Source organism: Ambystoma mexicanum, chromosome 1q, assembly GCF_040938575.1.
Source record: "Ambystoma mexicanum isolate Mex_15411 chromosome 1q, UKY_AmexF1_1, whole genome shotgun sequence".
Taxonomy (NCBI): Eukaryota; Metazoa; Chordata; class Amphibia; order Caudata; family Ambystomatidae; genus Ambystoma; species Ambystoma mexicanum.
In genome coordinates, this window is record NC_090922.1 from 1,523,871,386 (window position 1) to 1,523,891,498 (window position 20,113).

Sequence of the window (20,113 nt, forward strand, 5' to 3'; positions counted from 1 at the left end):
CAAATACTAACAACTGAACTGCACAGGAAATCGACTGGAACTAACACACCATTGCATGCGACCAGTGGCCATTCAATAACTCTAATTTGGAGCATACCCTATGGGGAATTTATAAGAATTCGGTGCAATAGCTCCACTTTGAAGGCATACGATCAGGATAGTAAAATCGCAGCCAAGGGATTTTCTAAACAATGCTATCCGAAAAAGATTATTGAGAAAGCTTATATCAAAGCAAGGAAACAAGAAAGATCAAGCCTTCTCACAGGTTCCCGTACAGAAGCCAGAACACTGAAAGAACAAGAAAAAGATACAAGACGGATTCTAACTTTTGACAGTGAAACATCGAAGATAAAACAGATACTAGAAAGACATTGGAAAATACTAATGACCTATAAAGACCTTGCTAATAATCTGAAATTGTACCCAGAAATAAGCTTAAGACGTAACTGTTCTTTGAAAGACACTCTGGTTCAAAGTTTCATGAAAAATGAAGTTACATCTAACAAAGGAATGTGGCTAACAACACAAAAAGTGTTTTTTTTTTAATGCACGAAATGCAACATTTGCAAATATGCCAAAAACTGTGCAACTTATTGTTGTGATGTCTTATGGAGAGCAGGGAGCCTTCAATGCTTTTCATATGATGATGCTTCAGCCCTGTATGATGTCATGGAATGTTATGATAGCATCTTTTGTGTAATGTTCTAAGGGTTTGTCAGTTGGAGAAAAGTGCTGGGGGAGAGGAGCCTTTGAGTGTTGGGGGTCTTCTTCCTTTATATATAACTTAAATAAACACTGTTATACATCTTACCTGCCTGCGCCAGCCTCTTCATAACAATGGCGACGAGGATGGGATAAAGAGGTCACTGAAGACAGGTGAAAGGAGACCCCCAGCAACTGCCGTGCCTGCTCCACTTTGCCCGGTGTCGAGTTACGGCCTGCGAGCGGGTGCTCGCATCGCTCCTGAGGTCTGCTCCGCCCGTGCCTCCTCTGAGCAACCTGGAGGAGGGTGTTTGGAGGTGCCCCCTTTGCGTAGAAGGTCCCACCGAGGAGAGGTCGGCGGTGCCGCCGCCAGAGAAGAAAGTGACTGGCCGTGGGCTGCTCCGCTCCTCCTCGCGTTGAGCGGGCCGCCACAGTGAACGACGGATGCTGAGGCCCCATTCCGGCATCCATGGAGTGCCCTTCTGGAGGAACGACCGAAGCAGCCGTGGGGGGAGGCTCAAGGAAGGCTGCTCCGCTCCCTTGTATCGTCGAGCGGAGCAGAAAGACATGGCAGCTTTACCTGGCATATCTGGCCCACACATTTTCATGCCCACTCCGGGTGCGGTGAAGATTGCTTGGCCTCAATGGCGAAAAGGGTTTATGCACTATATGAGGGCCGCCGGAGGAACCGCATATTCCAGTGAAAGAAAAGTGGCATTGCTATTACACTTCCTAGGTTATGAGGGGCAGAGGATTTTCGAGACTCTTCCTCAGTTGGTAGGGGGATGGAAGCGGGGATGACTTGAATGAATTTGAATCGGCTTTGCTCAAATTAGATAAGCATTTCAACCCCAAGAGGAGTACAATTTTGGAGCGGTACAATTTCCGCATGCGCATTCAGGCTCACGGGGAATCTGTTGAAGACTATGTCACCGCTCTCCGCCACCTCGCCCGCTGGCCTCTCCTCACAGTGGCAATTCTATCTTTATTCCACACTTGCCCTCCAGTCACACGTACGGCTCCTTTCATGACTGCCACAACTCTGACAGGATCTGAATAAAGAGATTCTCCTTTCCTCTTGACAACTCCCTTCCTTATCCTGACCCAATCTCCACACTCCACGCGCAATTCTTTCTTCCCTCTCTTAAGATTTTCGCGCATGACCCATTCGGATTTCTTCTTCACCAATGATTTTCTCACTTCATCAACAACCAGATTCGTCTCCCTACTCCTACCAAGCCATGGTGGACATGCCATGGAATATGGCTTCCTGCCCCTCATGAGCTCAAACGGGCACAGACCTGTTGTAGCATGTGGCGCCATCCTCAAAGCCCAGATCCTATTTTGTATCATGGCTACTTTATCCAGACCACACTCCTCACCCATCCGAATACTCTCCATCACACACCTATTCATCCTTTCAACCACCCCGTTGGATTCGGGATGGTACAATGAAGTTCTTTTGTGATCAACTCCACACTTCCTTAAATAGCTGGTAAAGTTACTGCTTATGAACTGGGGACCATTGTCCGTCAACACACTTTCCGGTAAGCCTTCATTGGCAAATATCTCCTGCAATGTCTTTATCATACTTTCTCCGGTGATGTCTCTCACAACCTTAAAATTCACCCATCTAGAAAACAGGTCTACAACCAGAACAATGAATTTAGCACGTACGTAACCTAACTCCACAGGACCTAGAATATCCATGGCAATCTCACTCCATATCCTTGATGGGAGGCCCACATCCACCAATGGCTGCTTCTTGGCCACAGCTCCCTTTCCACTCTTGATGCAAAATTGACAATTAGCTAAACAATTCTCAATTTCTTTATCAAACCCAGGCCACCAATATTCTTCTCTCAACACTCCCTTGGTTTTGGTAACTCCAATGTGACCACAACGCGCTAGCTCAATCACCTTTTTCCTCAACCCAATAAGGACCACTGCTCTTCCCCACCTGAATAAAATATCATCCATGACAGACAATTCATCCTTCACTTCCCAAACCGGCTTCACCCACTCTGCCAGATCCACTTTATTCGGCCATGCTGCAGACACCCCATATGGAATTACCCTACTCATGATCTCATCTTTCTTTATCTCATCCAACCACTCCTGTTTGGACACAATACCGTCGGTGTTAACAAACACTAATTCCATTTCTTCACTTTCCACAACATCAGAGTCAACAACTCTCACCCTCGACAAATTATCAGCGAATATATTGTCCTTTCCTGGAATGACCTCCATCTTAAAGCAATGTGTCTGCATCCTGGTGACCCAACCTGCCACTCTGCGGGAAACTTTATCTAGGCCCTTATTTTCAAATATAGTTTTAAGTGGTTTGTGATCTGTGCGAATTACAAATTCTACTCCCCACACAAAATTCCTGAATCGTTCCACAGCCCAGAAACATGCCAATGCCTCCTTTTCGAGAACCGAATATCTCGCCTCTGCTCCCTTGAGACCTCTCGATGCATGAGCTATCACCTCTTCAGACCCATCATCTTGCTTCTGGGAGAACACCGCCCCAAGTCCATACTCACTAGCATCTACTGTGATGATAGACGGTCTTCTCGTGTCAAAACATCCTAACGGATGGGCTAAGTTTATATCTTCCTTTATACTATTAAATTCCAACTCACAGTGACTATTCCACACAAAATCAACGCCTTTCCTCAGAATTTTTCTCATCTCTTGCACTTTGTTGGCATAATTCACCACAAATTTTTGATAAAATTCCGTCATTCCGAGAAAAGACCTCAACTCACTCTTATTACGGGGTCTCTCAATTCTCTTTATGGCATTTACCATCTCCTCTTTGGGCCTGATGCCATCCCCGATACTTCATGTCCCAAATAGTCCACTTTTGTCACAGCAAGTTTGCACTTCTCTTCTCTCAGTGGGATACCCCTATCCTTAAATATCTTCAACACCTTGCATAAATTCCTGTCATGCTCCTCCAAAGTCACTCCACTCACCAAGACATCATCTTGAAAACAGTACACGCCCTTCAGTCCTCTCAAAAGGCGATCCATGATTTTCTGAAATACAGAGGAGGCAGATGCCAACCCAAAAGGCATTCTCCTAAACTGGAACACTCCTTCATGCGTCACAAACGCTGTAACTTTCCTACATGTCTCCTCTAATTCAACCTGATGATAGGCTGACGTCATATCCAGTTTGGAGAAAGACTTTGCCCCACCCACCATGGTCAGCAACTCACCCATGTTGGGTAGTGGGTGCCTGTCCACCAACACACATTTATTCAACTCACGCATATCCACGCACAATCTTATGTCCCCTGAACTTTTCTTCACTATTACAACTGGGGAAACCCACTCCATACCCCCAGCTCTCTCGATCACACCTGACTAACAATTTCTGCAATTCTTGTTTAACACTGTCCCGCAAAGCAAAAGGCACCGGTCTGAGCTTTGCTACGATGGGAACACTACTCCTTTTAAGTAATACCTGATGTTGAAAACCCTTCACTCTTCCCAATGTCTCATCAAACACCTTACTAAACTCTCTCACATACTTGCAGGACATGGTAGATACTTCTGACACTTGTAAAACTTGCTCAGGGTGGTTGGGGTCTAGTCGGATTCCTAAATTCTTTTGCTCTCTCCATCCTAATAAGGATTGTCCCTTTTTCGTTACATACACTTTCCCATCACAACTGCTACCTTTAAATTCAAACCTACTCCACACATATCCTAGTAAATCAATTTTATCTTGGTTGTAACCTCCAGGACTTATGTCAGGCTCTGATAATGCTGATACTTCCCCTTTCATCTCGCCTTCAAATGCATTCCTGGACACTAACGTGACTTTCGACCCTGAGTCTGCCATCATCGACACCTTACATCCATTCATGATAGGTTAAGTTAAATTTAAAAAAGGGGAGATGTGTAGTGATGTCTTATGGAGAGCAGGGAGCCTTCAATGCTTTTCATATGATGATGCTTCAGCCCTGTATGATGTCATGGAATGTTATGATAGCATCTTTTGTGTAATGTTCTAAGGGTTTGTCATTTGGAGAAAAGTGCTGAAGGAGAGGAGCCTCCGAGTGTTGGGGGTCTTCTTCTTTATATATAACTTAAATAAATACTGTTATACATCTTACCTGCCTGCGCCAGCCTCTTCATAACACTTATGAACATCCGATTTTGGGTAATACTATTAAAATTCTGGACACAATCACATGTGAGACTGAATATGTTGTATATGCATTGGGTTGTGCCTGCAAGAAATTGTATATTGGCAGCACTAAATGTAAGCTGAAAATACGGATTCAGCAACATGTTAGGGCTATTCGAAATCAAGATCCAAACTAGCCAATGGCCAAACATTTCAGTGAATATCATGACAGCAACATGCAGAGTTTTTTCTTATTTGGCATTTATAAAATTGAGAAAGAACCAAGAGGAGGCGACCAGGAAAAAAGACTCAGCCAAAATGAAACGTGTTGCATTTTAGATTTCGAAACAAAACATCCAATAGGCCACAATGTGGACGAAGAACTGTATACGTTTTTAGAACAGTAATTTTAGGACAGTAATTACAGATTTTTAGAATGCATACTCTGCCTCTCTGTCTTTTCATCTTTTCGTTCCTTTGCATGTGCTTGTTCTTGTGAAATTCTAAACTTTCTGCCTTAAATAACCATTTTGAGATTTCGATCTAGATGGATAATGTTCATACCTCACACAATGAGATTGAGAATTAATTCTGTTCCCATTTCCATTCCTCTCTTCCTATGTCTCCATGTCTCTATCCATTTTCTTCTTTCTTTCTCTCCTTTTTTCCTTCCTTCATCTGATTTTCATGAGGATGAGATAGCAGCCTGATGTGGGGACAGTTTGTGGGGTCTCCAATTTTTTTTCTCTTTTATGCACTGAAGGTGATCTTTTATGTTTTATTGGTGAACATGTGACAAGGGGGTCTTACGAAAGGAAAGAATTGTGGTATTGTTACAGTAGTTTCTTTTGATAGTGTAAAGTTGCATTTCAAACCAGAGACAGACCTTTTATGATAGAATATGTCTTTTATATTTGTACTAATTCGGTTTTAAACATCAGCATTTGCTGGCAGCTAGACAGTAACACACCAACTTTGAGGCTATGAATGTGTCACTAATACACAGATATTAGAGTTAAACATACAATTTCAGAATTGTCTGATAATCCATACTGAACCTGTTATGTCCAAGCTATAAATAAGGTCTTTATTGCAAAATAGATACGTGAGCAGGAAAAGCATTACGGAATGTCCAATGCAACCGCTCAGCGAGTTAGAGTGACTCTAGTTATATTATACACTATGTCGGTCTGGCACCATATAGTTGCCAGACATCTATCTGATATTTTTTCGTGATAACGACAAAAGAAACTGATAACTGATAAAGAAAGCTCTGGCCACTATAATAGGAATGTCAATAACAGCGATTCGTGTGTCTCTTTACAGATTTATTGCACCAATAGGACAAATACATAGTAGACATGCAACAACAAAGAAAACATAGATGCACTAAGCATTTTAAGAAATAGTGAGCACTATGCACTTTAATGCTGGCACATTGCACTTTAATGTTGCAGTACTTTGCACAAGTTGCACTAGACACTATGTATGAGTGAAATTTATGCACGAGGCACTTTACGAAGTCTATGACAACATGTTGAACTATGTATGCTTCCTTTTATACAATTTTGTATATATTTTATTTCAAATTTAATTTTAACATCCTAGTGGTGACATGCTAAAGAAATTGAAAGTGTTTTGAGAGTGTTATGTATTAAAACTATGTCACTTTATCCATTCCAAAATGGCCGAAAGGTGCAAAGCTACCCTTTTAGTCCACCTTTTATGTCAAACTTCCTGTCACATGGGGTATTTTAACAGCATGATGTTTGTGTATCACCTGTTGTGATCAATCGGTGAGGTAACCGCGAAACGCATCATTTTTTGTGCCATTAAGTATGGAGCACCACATAATTTGTGGTTTTTATTTATAGTCATGGTCTGCACAATAAAGAAGGTATTTTGTCCGCAGTAAACGAGTTTCCTGGTGATTCTCTGTAGTACGGGGGAGTGCCTCCCATCCCGACTGTAGGAAAACAGTCCCATCCAATATATATTGCACATGCATGCAATATATATTGGATGGGACTAGAAAAAGGATACTGTAGAATATGCAAAAATTGGAAATCCGTCGACATCTCTTAACATTATGCCCTGTTTTGGAGCATCTCCAAATAAATCACTTTGGAAAATGGGTTTACTGGGGATGTCACCTTGAAACGGATTGCTTTTGGAATAGGTGTCTACAGGTTGTTCATCAAGTGTCTTTTTCCTTGGATATTAATAACGTATGGCAAAGAATACTCTGCTAACTCCTAATAATTAGAACTTGGAGGTTAGTTTATTCATGATGAATTAAGATAGCGATCACTGTGATTGGGTTTTCCTTAGAATTAAGAATAGTAATTGTATAAGTGACATAGGTATATGATAAATTTTGTAATGGATAATTGGATTAATATTTTTGTTTTTTTCCTGTTGTAAATATTTGTTGAAAATGTAATGTAAATGGATGGATTTTTTTAACGTATAAAAAAGTGTGAATAGTTTATATTTGACTGAAACACTATTGTCTCGGGAGGATAGCTCAGGGGCAACGTGCTAGCCTTGGAAGCAAGACAACACGGAGCAACACAGGTCCGCACTTAGAAACCTCTGAGTATTAAGAGCGTTATAAATAACTAATCATATCATATACATTTAATTAAAATGCTATTAAAGCTAGGAGAATATGGGCAAGTACGTTTTTGATATTGGATTCAGCAAACATACTCTGAAAACACCTCACGGAGAAGTACATTTGCAAATGAGATAATTACAATAGAATAAAAATCCAGATTGATTGCCAATACCGTACTTTAAACAATTCCTTGAGTTTGCATAATTTTACTCTGAAATGAATAGCACAAAGTAAGGGTATATCTTGCATTCTGTGACTGTACCTCACTCTCTGGTCCTCTCTCCTCCATGTCCAACGCTTCATCCCCTCTCAGTGTGCAGGGTTGGTACTCTTCTCTATGCAGTAATACAGGGTTACAGTCTCTTAACGGTGGTGATGTCCCTCTTGATGTGGATTATGTAAACTCTCTTTTCTGTTGGCCTATATGTCCGTTTTTGAGATGGGAAACTGTACTTCCCATTAGAACAATATCCTGCCTGGAGAGGGGCTCTTGCAAGCCTCAGCGAAGGCGAGTCCCGATATCCCCACTTCAATAGTCAACGTGCCAGTGGCTGGAGGTAGCTGTAGTCTTTTTTATAATTGCCAGGAGATATATCCCACAATGAGCCCCGCTTGTCTGGTCAAATGATGGTCACTATGTCTCCTTGGGGTCAAAATTGCCACTTTACCGTTCAACGATTAGGATGATGTTCGTGGTAGAGAACTTGTTCTTGGTTGAGAATGTCAGTTTTCTGCCTCTAGGGTCACTCATTTGAACATTTATGTAAAGTGAATTTCTAGTGTTGTGTAACGCAGATGTACGTGCTCTGGGTTGTGCTTGACAGCTCCGCTGTGAGCGGGGAGCAGGGTCTCCCTCGTGATCAGATGGCTCAGATGGTTGATTAGAGGCTGGCAGGCGTGGGCCCCGTTTGGGTCTGTGCTCTCCAGTTACCGTACTCTATGCACTGTGGGACTGGGACAGACTTCTGCGCCACCTTTCCAGTGCACCTATGCCCCTTAGATTGCCCTGCTTCTAGGTCAGTGACTCATGCTGGCTATCTTCTCCTCTAGACGGTGTTATGGGCCCGGTGGGGCGATTCCTCTCAGAGACTGCCCCGCTCACTAGTTCCTCAGATGTTCTTCTAGTGTTCTGGTAGGTGGTTTGCTCGGATGCACTCACTTCCCCTCGCCCTGTCTGAGGGAGTCTGCTTAACGCCCCCTTACCTGGCACAGGTCTGTCTCATGTCCACTGGCATGGGCATTCTGTTCCCCTAGGGTACCTTTCCCCTCCCATCACACTGTCTCAGTGTCTGTCACAGTCTGCAGGCTGCCAGTGTCTGTTTACTGCCAATCAACAGCAGTCAAGGCTGCTTCCACAGGCACTTCGCCTATAAGCTATCTAGATCCCCCCCTGCCCTCCTTCTGCAGGGTATCCGCCCCCCTGCAGGTCGTCTCAGTCCTCTCCCCTCCCCTTCTGCAGGCTGTCTCAGTCCTCTCCCCTCGTGCAGGCTGTCTCAGGTCTCTCCCCCTCCCCTTCTGCAGACTGTCTCAGGTCTCTCCCCCTCCCCTCCTGCAGACTGTCTCAGCTCTCTCCCCCTCCCCTCCTGCAGACTGTCACAGCTCTCTCCCCTCTCCTACTGCAGACTGTCACAGCTCTCTCCCACTGTCTCAGTCTCCTCCCCCTCAGCCAGACTGCCACAGCTTTCTCCCCTTGTGTAGGCTGTCTCAGTCCTCTCCCCTTCCCCTCTTGCAGTATGTCTCAGGAAGTAACTGAGCCCTTTACCTGCCCCCTCTCCCCTGTGGTGTCTATCAGCCCGCACTCTCGGACCTGTCACAGGTCGCCACCCCCTCCCAGTGGTCTGCTATAGTCCTCTTCTGGGGGACTGTGCACTTCACCAACGCTGCCCTTTCACCTCTGACCCCAAAACTCTTGGCCCGTGACCCGGAAGCGATGCCAGCAACCAAAGACAAGTGGGGGGGGCGGGCGACGCATAAAAGGGCGCACTAGAGAACGGGTCTCACTTGTTCTCGAGAAGACCGCGGGAAACGGGGGACCCAATAGCTCAATCAGTGGCCACTGGCTAACCCCGTCAGTGTCGCGCAAGCATCGACCAGTATCAGCCTATTTCAACATGGCCACCGGACCAGTACCAGCCCATTCCAACATGGCCGCCGAGGGCTCAGTCCCAGCCCATTCCAACATGGCCGCCGAGGGCTCAGTCCCAGCTAGAACTCATCCCCATTGCCCGCAACCCTTCTTCTTCCTGAACAACTATCGCTTTTGTTTCTTCGGCCAGCCCAACAAATAGCCAGCAGCACAATTTAAAACGCAAATCATTATTCTCTCTCTGCCACCTTTTTTCAGTCTGTAAGAATTTTAGCCCGTTTAAATATGGCTGCGATTCCTTATTTGCAGACACACCTGTCCGTTCCAACATGGCACCCCGTACACCTGTTGAAGCCGTAGCTCGCTTGTTCGCGTCCCATAACACCACGCGCGGTGCACGGAGCAGACTGCGACCAATTCAAGATGGCCGCCAGCCGGCGCGCTGGATGTCCTCTTTCTATGTCTATGAGCTCCGAGGCACCGCGCTGGAGGAACCTGCCGAGCGGGGCCCCTGAGAGTGTTCAAGAGAAGGAAGGGCCCCTGAGAGCGGTGAAGAGCGCAGGGAGCCCCGGGCGCCGGCATGCAGGTGAGAGGCGGGCGCAGGAGGCCGTGCAGAGAGGGAACGAGCTGGCAGGGTCTGATTGGACTCCATCTCCCTTGATATTGCCTCTTGCAGCTCTTTCCCAACTCCACGGGGTTCCGCCCCAATAATCCATCCATCCATCCATTCATCCACGTACCATAGCATGTACAAGAAAAACAAGTTGCGTGTTCATGGAGGTCTTTTACAAATACAATTAATTGCTATGAAAGGCTGCAATAACATATTCCAAATTAACGTATATTGGAATGTAGCATTTCATTTGGATATTCATCTTAAAGTGGAAATCACATTTTTGGTTTTGGCGCTTTTTGGTGGCAAATCTCGCCCAAATAATTGCTACAAGAAGAAAGGGTTTCAAAGAAGCAGTCTTTGGGGTTGGCATGACAACTGGAAATGGTGTGCCATACAATTGCCAATGCACAAAGTGTTATTTCCTGTTGTACTAAGCAGATTTAATCCAATAGTGGCGCTTTTAACATATTTTCTCCCAATCAGGAGTTCTGTCACATATCTGTGTGACTTTTGCTGGAACCGCAGAATGATCTCTTTACAACACAGACTTGCAGCTGCCACCCACCCACCCTACCACCACTCTCTGTACCCCCTCCAGGTTATCCTGACATTGCCATGATTTGATATATCATGATATGGCATTACACAATTGTTTCAAGGTGTGAGGAGCAAGGGAGGGGAAACGGAAGACAGAGATGGCGATCATACTAGGCCACGTGACATTGAGATCGTGCAAGTGCAGGGCAGGGGGAGAACTGCTGGGGGGGGGGGGGGGAGGGGAGGTGCAGTACATAGGATAACAGAAAACAAATAAGACAATAAATAATAGATGAAGGTGCGGCCAGCTGATGGCAAGTGCAGGGTTAAATGCTGGTAGGGACTGTAGGGATACAGAACAGTTCCAGAGTGCAAGGGTTGCCAGGGGGGCAGTGCAGGTGTGCAACTGGAGGGGGCCTGAGATCAGAGGGTAGCCAGGTAATCAGTGCAGTTTTGGTTTCAGCCAGGAAATCAGCAGGGGAGAGGAAGAGGGAAAGCAGAAGCAAAGGGGGAAGATCTTGAGGTGCTTCCGGAACCGGAGATAGTTATCAAGTTTTAGGGAGGCTATTCCAGAGGGAGGTCCCAGCAGAAGAAAGAGGTTTACCACCCACTTGCTGCTTAGAGAAGTGACTCACCCTGCGGGAGTTGGAGGCGGATGAGCAAAGAGCTTGAGAAGGAAGATATTTAGGAAGAGAGACTTGAAGGTATTGAGGCCCCAGGCCCCAGAAGACCTTGTGGACAATGCAGAGGGTTTTGAATTTAATCCTCGCCGCCACTGGGAGCCAGTGCAGAGATTTCAGTCTTGGAGCAATACAATCACTGGACTTGAGGCCAAGGACAAGTCTTGCAGTCCTGTTTTGGATGAGTTGCAGAAGGCGGAGAGCAGAGGGAGGCAGATTTAGAAAGAGGCTGTTGCAGTAGTCCAACCTGGAGAGTACCAGAGCTCTGGAGACCGTGAGCTTCTGGGGGAAGGAGAGGAAAGGAAGAATACCTCTAAGGAGGTGCAGCTGGTAGTGTGACTTCTTAAGAGACGTCTGAGATATGAGGAGAGAAGGAAAGGGTGGAGTCGAAGATAACCCTGAGATTTTTAGGCTCACAGGTGGGAGCAGGAAGAGGGCCAAGAGAGGCCAGCCAGAAAGGGACAGGAAAGATGGAGCAGGTGTGCTGATGAGGAGAATCTTGGTCTTACTGGCATTAAGGCAGAGATCATTGGCAGCACACCACTCCTGGATGGTGGACAGTTGGCGATGAGAGAAGAAGAGGTGGCAGAAGGGAGCCTGAAAATGAGTTGTCATCCGCATAGCACTGAAAATTGGGGCAGAGGGCGGCAATGCGGTGTGCAAGAAGGGCCAGGTATTGGCTGAACAGCCATGGAGAGCGGTTAGACCCCTGGGGAACACCACAAATGGAGATAGAAGAGAGGAAGGACCCCAGTTGGACCCGGGAGGGTCGATTGGAGAGGAAGGGGCTCAGCCAAGCCAGGGCCTGATCGGTGATACCGAGGTTATCACGGAGACGGTTGAGCAGGATGGCATGGTTGAGCGTGTCAAAGGCAGAAGAGAGATTGAGTAAGATGAGGACACAGGGGGTGTTGGAGTCAAGGTTGGAGAGCAGGTCTTTACGGATGTTCAGGAGAGCGGTTTCCGTGCCTCTGGTAGCTCTGAAGCCAGACTGATGGTCATGGAGACAACCAACAGATTCAGAGTTAAGATTAAGCAGCCATGCTGAAACCTAACCTTGTCCCACTAGATCATCTTTCAGCATATCAGCATGGGGTCTACACGTACGTGGATCTTGCTCCATGTTGCTGTATTATAAGGAAGTGGGGATCTTGTGTGGTCTCTAAATGACCCATTGATTAAACTGTTCTTTACATATATTGCCAATATATATTTTTCTTAAAACCAGATTCCCCTCAATCATCTTTACAAATACTAGGTAAGTAGTAGCCAAAATGTAATAAATACTTGCAGATAAAAATCAAATGCAAAAACCATCTACCAAAGCCAAAACAATTCAGGTACATTTTATCATATTTTTAGTCCTTTAAATACTTCCCAAACACCACAAGGTTTAATGACTGCATTTCGAAGGGCCACATTCTTACCACTCGTGCAACGCACTGTGAAGAATCTGAGGGCGTCCTCCCATCTACTCCCCTTGGATGTTCCTCTGAGGTGGCTGGGGAAAGGCCATCACTTTCGGATCCAGACCCTAGGGGTGGATATGCGACAGAGGATCAGCTGGGTGGAGCGGCCTCGGGGAATGGGATGAGGATGTCTTCAGGTGAGACATAGTATCCCCCTTTCCCATATGCGAATGAGTCCTACCCTCGCCCTGCTTTCGTAGGGTATTGCAAGTCTTTTCCCCTTTCTCACACGCACACACTGTCCCACAATCATATGACTTTTTAAGCCTGGGACGAGGAAGAGGCAACTAGTAGTAAAGCACACTTCTAGTCAATTTCACTACTGGGGTACTGAGACGAGGAAGATGCCTATGGAGGGTCAGGCATATCCAGTTGTTATAATTGGGGTCAGGTAAAGTACTCGCATTTGCAACACATTGAAAGGTCACAGGTGCCTAAAAGGAGGGCCCAGCAGTGGGGACGGGGGAACCTGCCTGGAGAGAAAGCAGCATCAGCGAGGTGAGGAGCAGGCTGGAGCAGGACCAGCAGTTGCCAGGGGGTGACAAAGGTGCCGCAACCTTAGTGGGCTGTGAGTGGACCTGAGCCCCAGCAATTCCCTGAGCCGCAGGTTCTGAGCTTTAGTAGGGCAACACAGAAACCTCCCATGCGCTGCGAGACACTGCAAGAAAGTTTCCCGATAACGAGCGATGATTGCTGGAGTTTCTGACGCATACCCGGGAGCAAAGAGGAAGACTGGGAACAGAGGGAAGATGCCCAGAGGAGCAGACAAGCCCCAGTGAGTGCGAGACAGGGAATACCCGTTCCCGGGGTGCTCCAGTGGCAGGAATTGGACAGTGCAAGTTAACTATTGAAGGGAAACTTATGAGAATGGGGTTTGGAACTCAAATGAAAGAACATTGAATAATGAACCAGTTGCCAAGTATTTTGGGGAATACAACAGCGTATATTAAATACCAAACTAAAGAAAAGATATGAAAATGTGAAATTATAGCATGAGTGGAAAGTGAATGATGTGCTATTGTGAAAGTAGTGAAACCTGCTGAAAAGCATTGATGAACAAAGTGAACGCCTATAATGAATACTTATGAACTAAGTGAAAAGCAAGTGTGAAATGCACATTGCTGAACCTGACTAATCAAAGTGAAAACAAGGTGGTGGAAGAGGATATTCAACACAGAATAAAGTGAATACAAGTTGTGATACAGCCACAAGACTGCCCATATACAAAGTTGGGGCAAAACCCAAGAGAGTGCCAAAAGGAATAATGCCACCAACATTGATAACTGGCACAGGTTCAAAAGGGCGTAGGGGGGCTGTGCTGGACAAAGGCTTGACAGAGGGTCTGAGATACAAACTATATCAAAGCCAAACAAGGAGACTGATAAAGAAAAGTGGCATTACGTGGTGACACATGATACAGGTTGCCAGAAAAGATACACAAGTTAAGGGTCATCGGTTGCGTGACCTGTATTGGGTGGACCATGTGGTCCGACAACTGCACCCAGACGAGTAGCCTAATTTAGAAAAGAGACAAGAGAAGCCAAAAGACAAATGCAATGTGGTATAAGTGTTGAAGTGAAAGAAAGCTAGCTGATACGTAATCTAAAGGATTATAAAGTGAAGCTGAAAGCATTGTGGAAAGTCAAGAGACTTGAACTGTGTTGAACTTGGGGAAGGGAACCCCGAGATATTTTGGAACTGTGTTGTACTTTGGGAAAGGAACCCCGAGATATTTTGTAACGGTGTTAACTTGGGAACCCAGAGAAACTATGGAACTGTATTGAACTTGGGGAAGGAAACCCTGAGATATTCTGGAACTGTATTGAACCTGGGAACCCAGAGAAATTCTGGAACTGTGTTGTACTTGAGGAAGGGAACCCTGAGATATTCTGGAACTGTGTTGTACTTGGGGAAGGGAACACCAAGATATTCTGGAACTGTGTTGTACTTGGGGAAGGGAACACCGAGAGATTCTGCAACTGTGTTGTAATTGGGGAAGGGAACTGTATTAGATAATCACGAACTGTATTGCACTTGGGAACCCGAAAGATTCTGGAAATATGTTGTACTTGGGGAAGGGAACCCACAAGGGATTCTGGACTGTACTGAACTTGGGAACCCCGAGATATTCTGAAACTGTGTGGTGTACTTGGGGGAAGAGAACCTCAAGCCTTTTTGTGGAAGTATTTGAATGTGGGGAAGTTGAAACGAGCCAGAGCATGGAAGAACCTCAGAACTTTATTTTGAACACGGTTTCCTTTTGTGCTGACATCACTACACATTGTTTATCATTAGCTGTGAGGGCAAGTATAGCTTTTGGACACAGGTTTTAGTTAAAGACTTTCGTTAAACTTGGACACAGACTGTCCTTAGTTTATTTAGGTCTTGCTTCATGATGCCTTCACAGTACCCAAATGTAGTCCCTTCTAACAGTGTCAATCTTGTAGACACATTTGTAAGAGATGAGTAATACTACTCAATTATTTTATTGGAAGCCGTTAATAAGTGACGGGTTTATTTATCTCCAGCTAAGTAACACATTCAACAAATATGATTATAAGTAGGGATAATCATGATATACAACTGTATAAATGCAATAAGCCAAGTAACAGGATGATAGAGAGGACAGATACGCTAAGAGGGGAGACCAATCTAAACACAATTTATAGATCCTGCATGGTGGTTTGGGACATTACAATTGGGACCAAAATGTTGAACGCCAGTTGTTGCAGCATTATGATTAAGACATTAAATAATGGGTGTCCAATCGAGATGCCTTCCCTAAATTCTTGCCCAGGAAAAAATATGTATTTCCTTGGATACATTACTGCAAGCTTGCCTACACACGTTTCACACTGCTGGAGAACCTACATAGCATGTGATTCTTAAGGGCTTACTGTTTTACTTTTATTACAACAAAGCTTCGTATTTCCTCATTAAACAGCAGATAGGGGGTTGGCGTACAAAGTAGGAGAGGTTAATATAAGAAGAAAAAGAAAAACAAAGACCTCTGATTTCAAAAAGCATTTCATCCATTCTACATGACCATACATCAATTAGGTATAGACTCCTCTTGGTCTTTCTCAGTTTAATTACTCCTGGCATTTCTGTTCAACATCATTTTATAGCTTACATAGCTCTTACACGTTTTTTCAGAGAAGCAAAACTCTTGTTTATGATGACAGTAAGGTCAATGCAGATTGTCTAAAACTTTTCACCCAGTTTTACGAGCTGTTGTTGTACTGTGGCTACAAGTCTTGCAGGGAGTGCTGTAGCAATAACTGCTACTGTAGTTATGTTTGCTCCAACTGTGGCACTTGGAATACTTTGCAAAAAGTCTGAAAAGCATCCTAGAAACACTGTTTACGTGATTCGCTCGCAGTGTTCCATAACAAGGTAAGGTCTAGTGTGAAACCCGAAAATCCAAACCTAACACTATTTTCTGCACTTAATTATGAATAGTACTTATTGCCTAAATATCAAATTCATTACAAATTAATTACACTAGGTGCCCCTATTAAAGGCTACATGGCTGGGAATTATGCTCAGACAGCATACCCCAAGCATGGTTCAAACAAAAAATACATACAACTAATGCCTTATATGAGAAACCTGAAGGTGTCTCCCGGACTAGTCCACAGAGATCTGTCATCCAAGTGGCCAGGACACAGCCATCGCTATTGGATCCAGTTCCTGGGGGTGGACCAGTGTGGGAGGATCACCTGGATGGGGGGGGGTGGGTGTTTGTCCTTGGGGAGTGGAAGTGAGGCACCGACAGATGAGACACGGTATCCACTTTCTTATTAGACCTTTTCCCCCATCTGTAGAATCCTGGCTAGAAGGTAGGTGTGGAGACGGTGTAATGAATTAACTGATTTATAAGTAAGACTTATTACGAACCCCGCCGGTCTCCTCCCTCATTGGCTATTTCCAACTGTCAGTCTTGCCCACTTCGCCACGCTCCATTGAATCTCCTCTCACTGCAACCTCGGTCACCGCATCACGGGCAGCAGGTGACGCCGCAGTTTCAACTCTACACCATCCTACCACGTAGGCTACTCAAACTCTTCCCCCCTCCCTTTTCCGACACAAACACTTTCTTACACCACGAAACACAATGGACTAACACCAGAGCCGATTACCTGACATATCCCAACACAAGGGTCAGGCAATTAATAATAACCACTCACAACGGACGGCCTTTTCCCTTCCCCCAATGGGATAAAATGTGGAGCACGAGAGCACACTACGAGCAAGATAAACCGCACAACGAGGCAGCTATTTTAGGACTGCAGTTCAAGAGGAGGAGAAAAGCGGTAAGAACCGAAGGGATGATGAGAGAGGCGGCCTTGCCCTTTTCGACCCAGATCCGCGATGCCTCCCAAAAAGGAATCGTAAGTCCGCGAATAATAGCCGACGTGTGCTGTAGCAGATTTCAACGGCACGCAGAGCCCTCCTACACTTATAACCAGGACAGGGAGAGACGCTTGCTACCGTGGTACCGTCCTTGACTTCAGAGACAAGAAAAGCCAAGCGGTTCATCACAGCCAGAGAGTCGGAGGGAGAACCGATAAGAAACCGAACTGTGTTGAGCGAAGATTGCAAATGGCAAAATAAGTGGAATCAAAGAACTGTTAACACCCTAGAGGGAAAGATCAGCTGCAGAGGGGTCCGGCACGACGTGGGTGCTCTTTCGAAAGATCCTGGCTGATCCCTCTATTGGTAAAACTACTGATTTCAGTAGGCCTTAGGAGTGCTGCAAGGAAAAGGTAAAAGTGGTCATGCAGGGGTTGAGTAAAACCCCATGTACAGTCGTAAGTCTTTGACCGGCAAGTAATTGGAAAGCTAAGGGAAACTCTGTATCGTGATAAAGTAGAAGGAACTGTGCGACTGGCAAACGTGAACCTGGCTGGGGGATGCCTGCAGAACAGGGTGAAGCATGATGCCCCAATGAACATTGTGTTGACAAGAGTGAACCCGTTGGAGGGTTGTCCACAATGGTTTGTTTGAAAAGTCATTGGGACTTGTGAATGCAACAGGTGAAATATTTAGAATAAAAGCCATAGTGAACCCGACTGAGGGAGGCTAACGGTAGAGAAGGTTCTGAGCCCAGAAGAGGTGGACCCAGGGGTGAAAAGTCATCACCCAATGTACATATGGAAAGGAACTCTTTGTTATTTTGAACACATCAGGTCCTCGGAGGCAAGAGCCATTTTGTAGAAAAGAGACTTAACCACCGAAGATCCTGATACCATAGAACGGAACTATAGCCTTGTGCTAGGAAAGCCCCGAGAGTGTGCTCTGCTCAGGAGTCCCGCCTTGTCACATGCACGAAACGTGGGGAAGGTAGACCCCGACTATAACATCCTGACTTATCATTTGTCAACACTTGTTTCTTTTCTTGTGAACACTATCCCACACTCTCTTTATATTTAGCTGTAAGGACTGCCCAGCCTTTACCCTGTCCTTGGAGTCCGTGCCGCAGGCTGAGTTTCCACTGGAGTGCCACACCACAAACCCCCTGCTCGCTCACCTCCTGGACCACCTGCACATCCTGAAAATATTTATTTCCAATTGCAGACATATGTGTAGTGGTTTTAAGGGAAACATGAATTGTGCAAATCATGGTTGCCTTAATAGCTAGAGTATCAGCTACCCAGATGAGTGCCAATAGCAATATATACTGCTTTCATGGATGCTTGGGCTGGAATGCTGTGCGTGGGCCTACCTGGCTGGGGCTTGAGGGCCACTGCCGGGCCTGCCCTCCCGCGAAACTGATATTTAACGCTATGTTGAAAACAGTTGATAGCAATGACAGACAAGGTCCATCTGAAGTTGAAAATTGCCCTGCCTGCTGCAACACCATACTACGTACATGGGGCCTGATTCACCGAAGTGTTTTATAATGTGCAGTCCCATAGGAAAACGCTTGGTGAATCGGGCCCTTAGTCTCAAGCTATAGCTTTCCTTTAACGTTGTAAACTTTTTGATTAATGTAACTTTTGAACTTCTCCTTAAGCAGCAAATGATAGGTCAAGCATGCAATATATGAGACACTGCCCTGTGCAACACTGTCCCACAAAACTGCTGCAAAGAGTCTCGCACTTGCCCTTTCACACAGCTCACATTTACATTTTACAGACACTCGTTTTGCGGCGGTCTTCAGCGATACACAAAAATACGGTATTATTGCTCATTTTATATCTTGGGTACAAATAACGTCTGGTGACATTACAGGTCACACAACTGATAATCTATAGCACTTTGTTATACTTGTGTTCTCTTTGGACTTTCTTGCCAATACAGGGTTTCTCTCTCTGAACCGGTGTCATTAATCAACATGCAGTTCTGTTTCTCCTTGGCAGTCTCTCGGCTTTGCCACAACGTGTATTTACCACAACTCACTTCCTCCTTTTCCATCACATTGCTTTCACTATGTATGAATTATATGTACAGAGTATGGCTGATTGATTATGCCCTAGCTAGCATCTACACACTGTTTTATTGATTTATTTAACAATTTAATTGAAGTTATTATATTTAAAGGCACTCTCATTCACTCAAGTTGTTTGCCCCTGTGATGAGGGTTTGGGGCGTACCAAACTTGATTCAAAATAATAGAGCCATTGTTCGAGTTGCAGGAATGCTTTATTCTTGTGAGGTTAAAGAGAGCTTGTCTCTTTTCCATGGTAAGAGTCTGTGTCTGAATACAGGTAGAGTCTCTTATAATCCCTTTGGGTATTGCCTTTATAGGATATTTTATGGTCTCTGGGTCTTCCTATTAGGGACTGGTAAATGCACACTTTGACGGGCACCCACTCTCAGAAAGACTGCCTCATCATTCAAGTGTTTTTTCTTTTTCAAGAAACTAAAATATGAAATGATAAAATTTACAAAAGATTCTGCGTGAAAAGTCCTATTAGTTTAATGGAGTTCATGGAGATGTAAAGAATTTGAACATTTGTATTTATTTTTCATTCCTCCTCCTTTACTTCCTTTCTCGTTCTCCACCCACCCTAGTCGTCCATTCTTGCCTCTTGTTCTCATTTCCTCTGCTTCCTGATGTCTGATTACTTACCTTTTGCATTCCTGTCATCCCCACGTTGCAGAGAGAGGAGAAGCAACTGGAGTCCTCCATCGATGTCCTCATTAACCAGGTTGGCGACTTGAAGAAATCTCTTGCCAGCTTCATTTACAAGCTAGAGAACGAGTATGAGCATCTCACATGGTAAGGGGCAAGTGGATTCCGTCAAGATA

General features: G+C 45.1%; 2 protein-coding genes across 9 annotated transcripts in view; one reads left to right on the top strand and one right to left on the bottom strand.

The window, feature by feature from the left end:
• SZT2 (SZT2 subunit of KICSTOR complex) overlaps window positions 1-8,901 on the bottom strand; it is a 2,035,845-nt gene extending 2,026,944 nt beyond the window's left edge. For 6 of the 8 annotated variants that reach the window (XM_069642429.1, XM_069642432.1, XM_069642427.1 and 3 more), the window contains exon 1: window positions 7,731-8,901. In XM_069642429.1, the coding sequence (XP_069498530.1) occupies window positions 7,731-7,757 (27 nt within the window). In that variant the 5' untranslated portion in view covers window positions 7,758-8,901. The remainder of the gene's footprint in view (window positions 1-7,730) is intronic. The other 2 variants (XM_069642434.1, XM_069642433.1) reach the window with 1 other exon arrangement.
• A 987-nt stretch (window positions 8,902-9,888) lies between these two features.
• MED8 (mediator complex subunit 8) overlaps window positions 9,889-20,113 on the top strand; it is a 79,904-nt gene continuing 69,679 nt past the window's right edge. Inside the window, exons 1-2 of the mRNA XM_069642435.1 lie at window positions 9,889-10,140; window positions 19,966-20,084. Of these exons, the coding sequence (XP_069498536.1) occupies window positions 10,135-10,140; window positions 19,966-20,084 (125 nt within the window). The 5' untranslated portion in view covers window positions 9,889-10,134. The remainder of the gene's footprint in view (window positions 10,141-19,965; window positions 20,085-20,113) is intronic.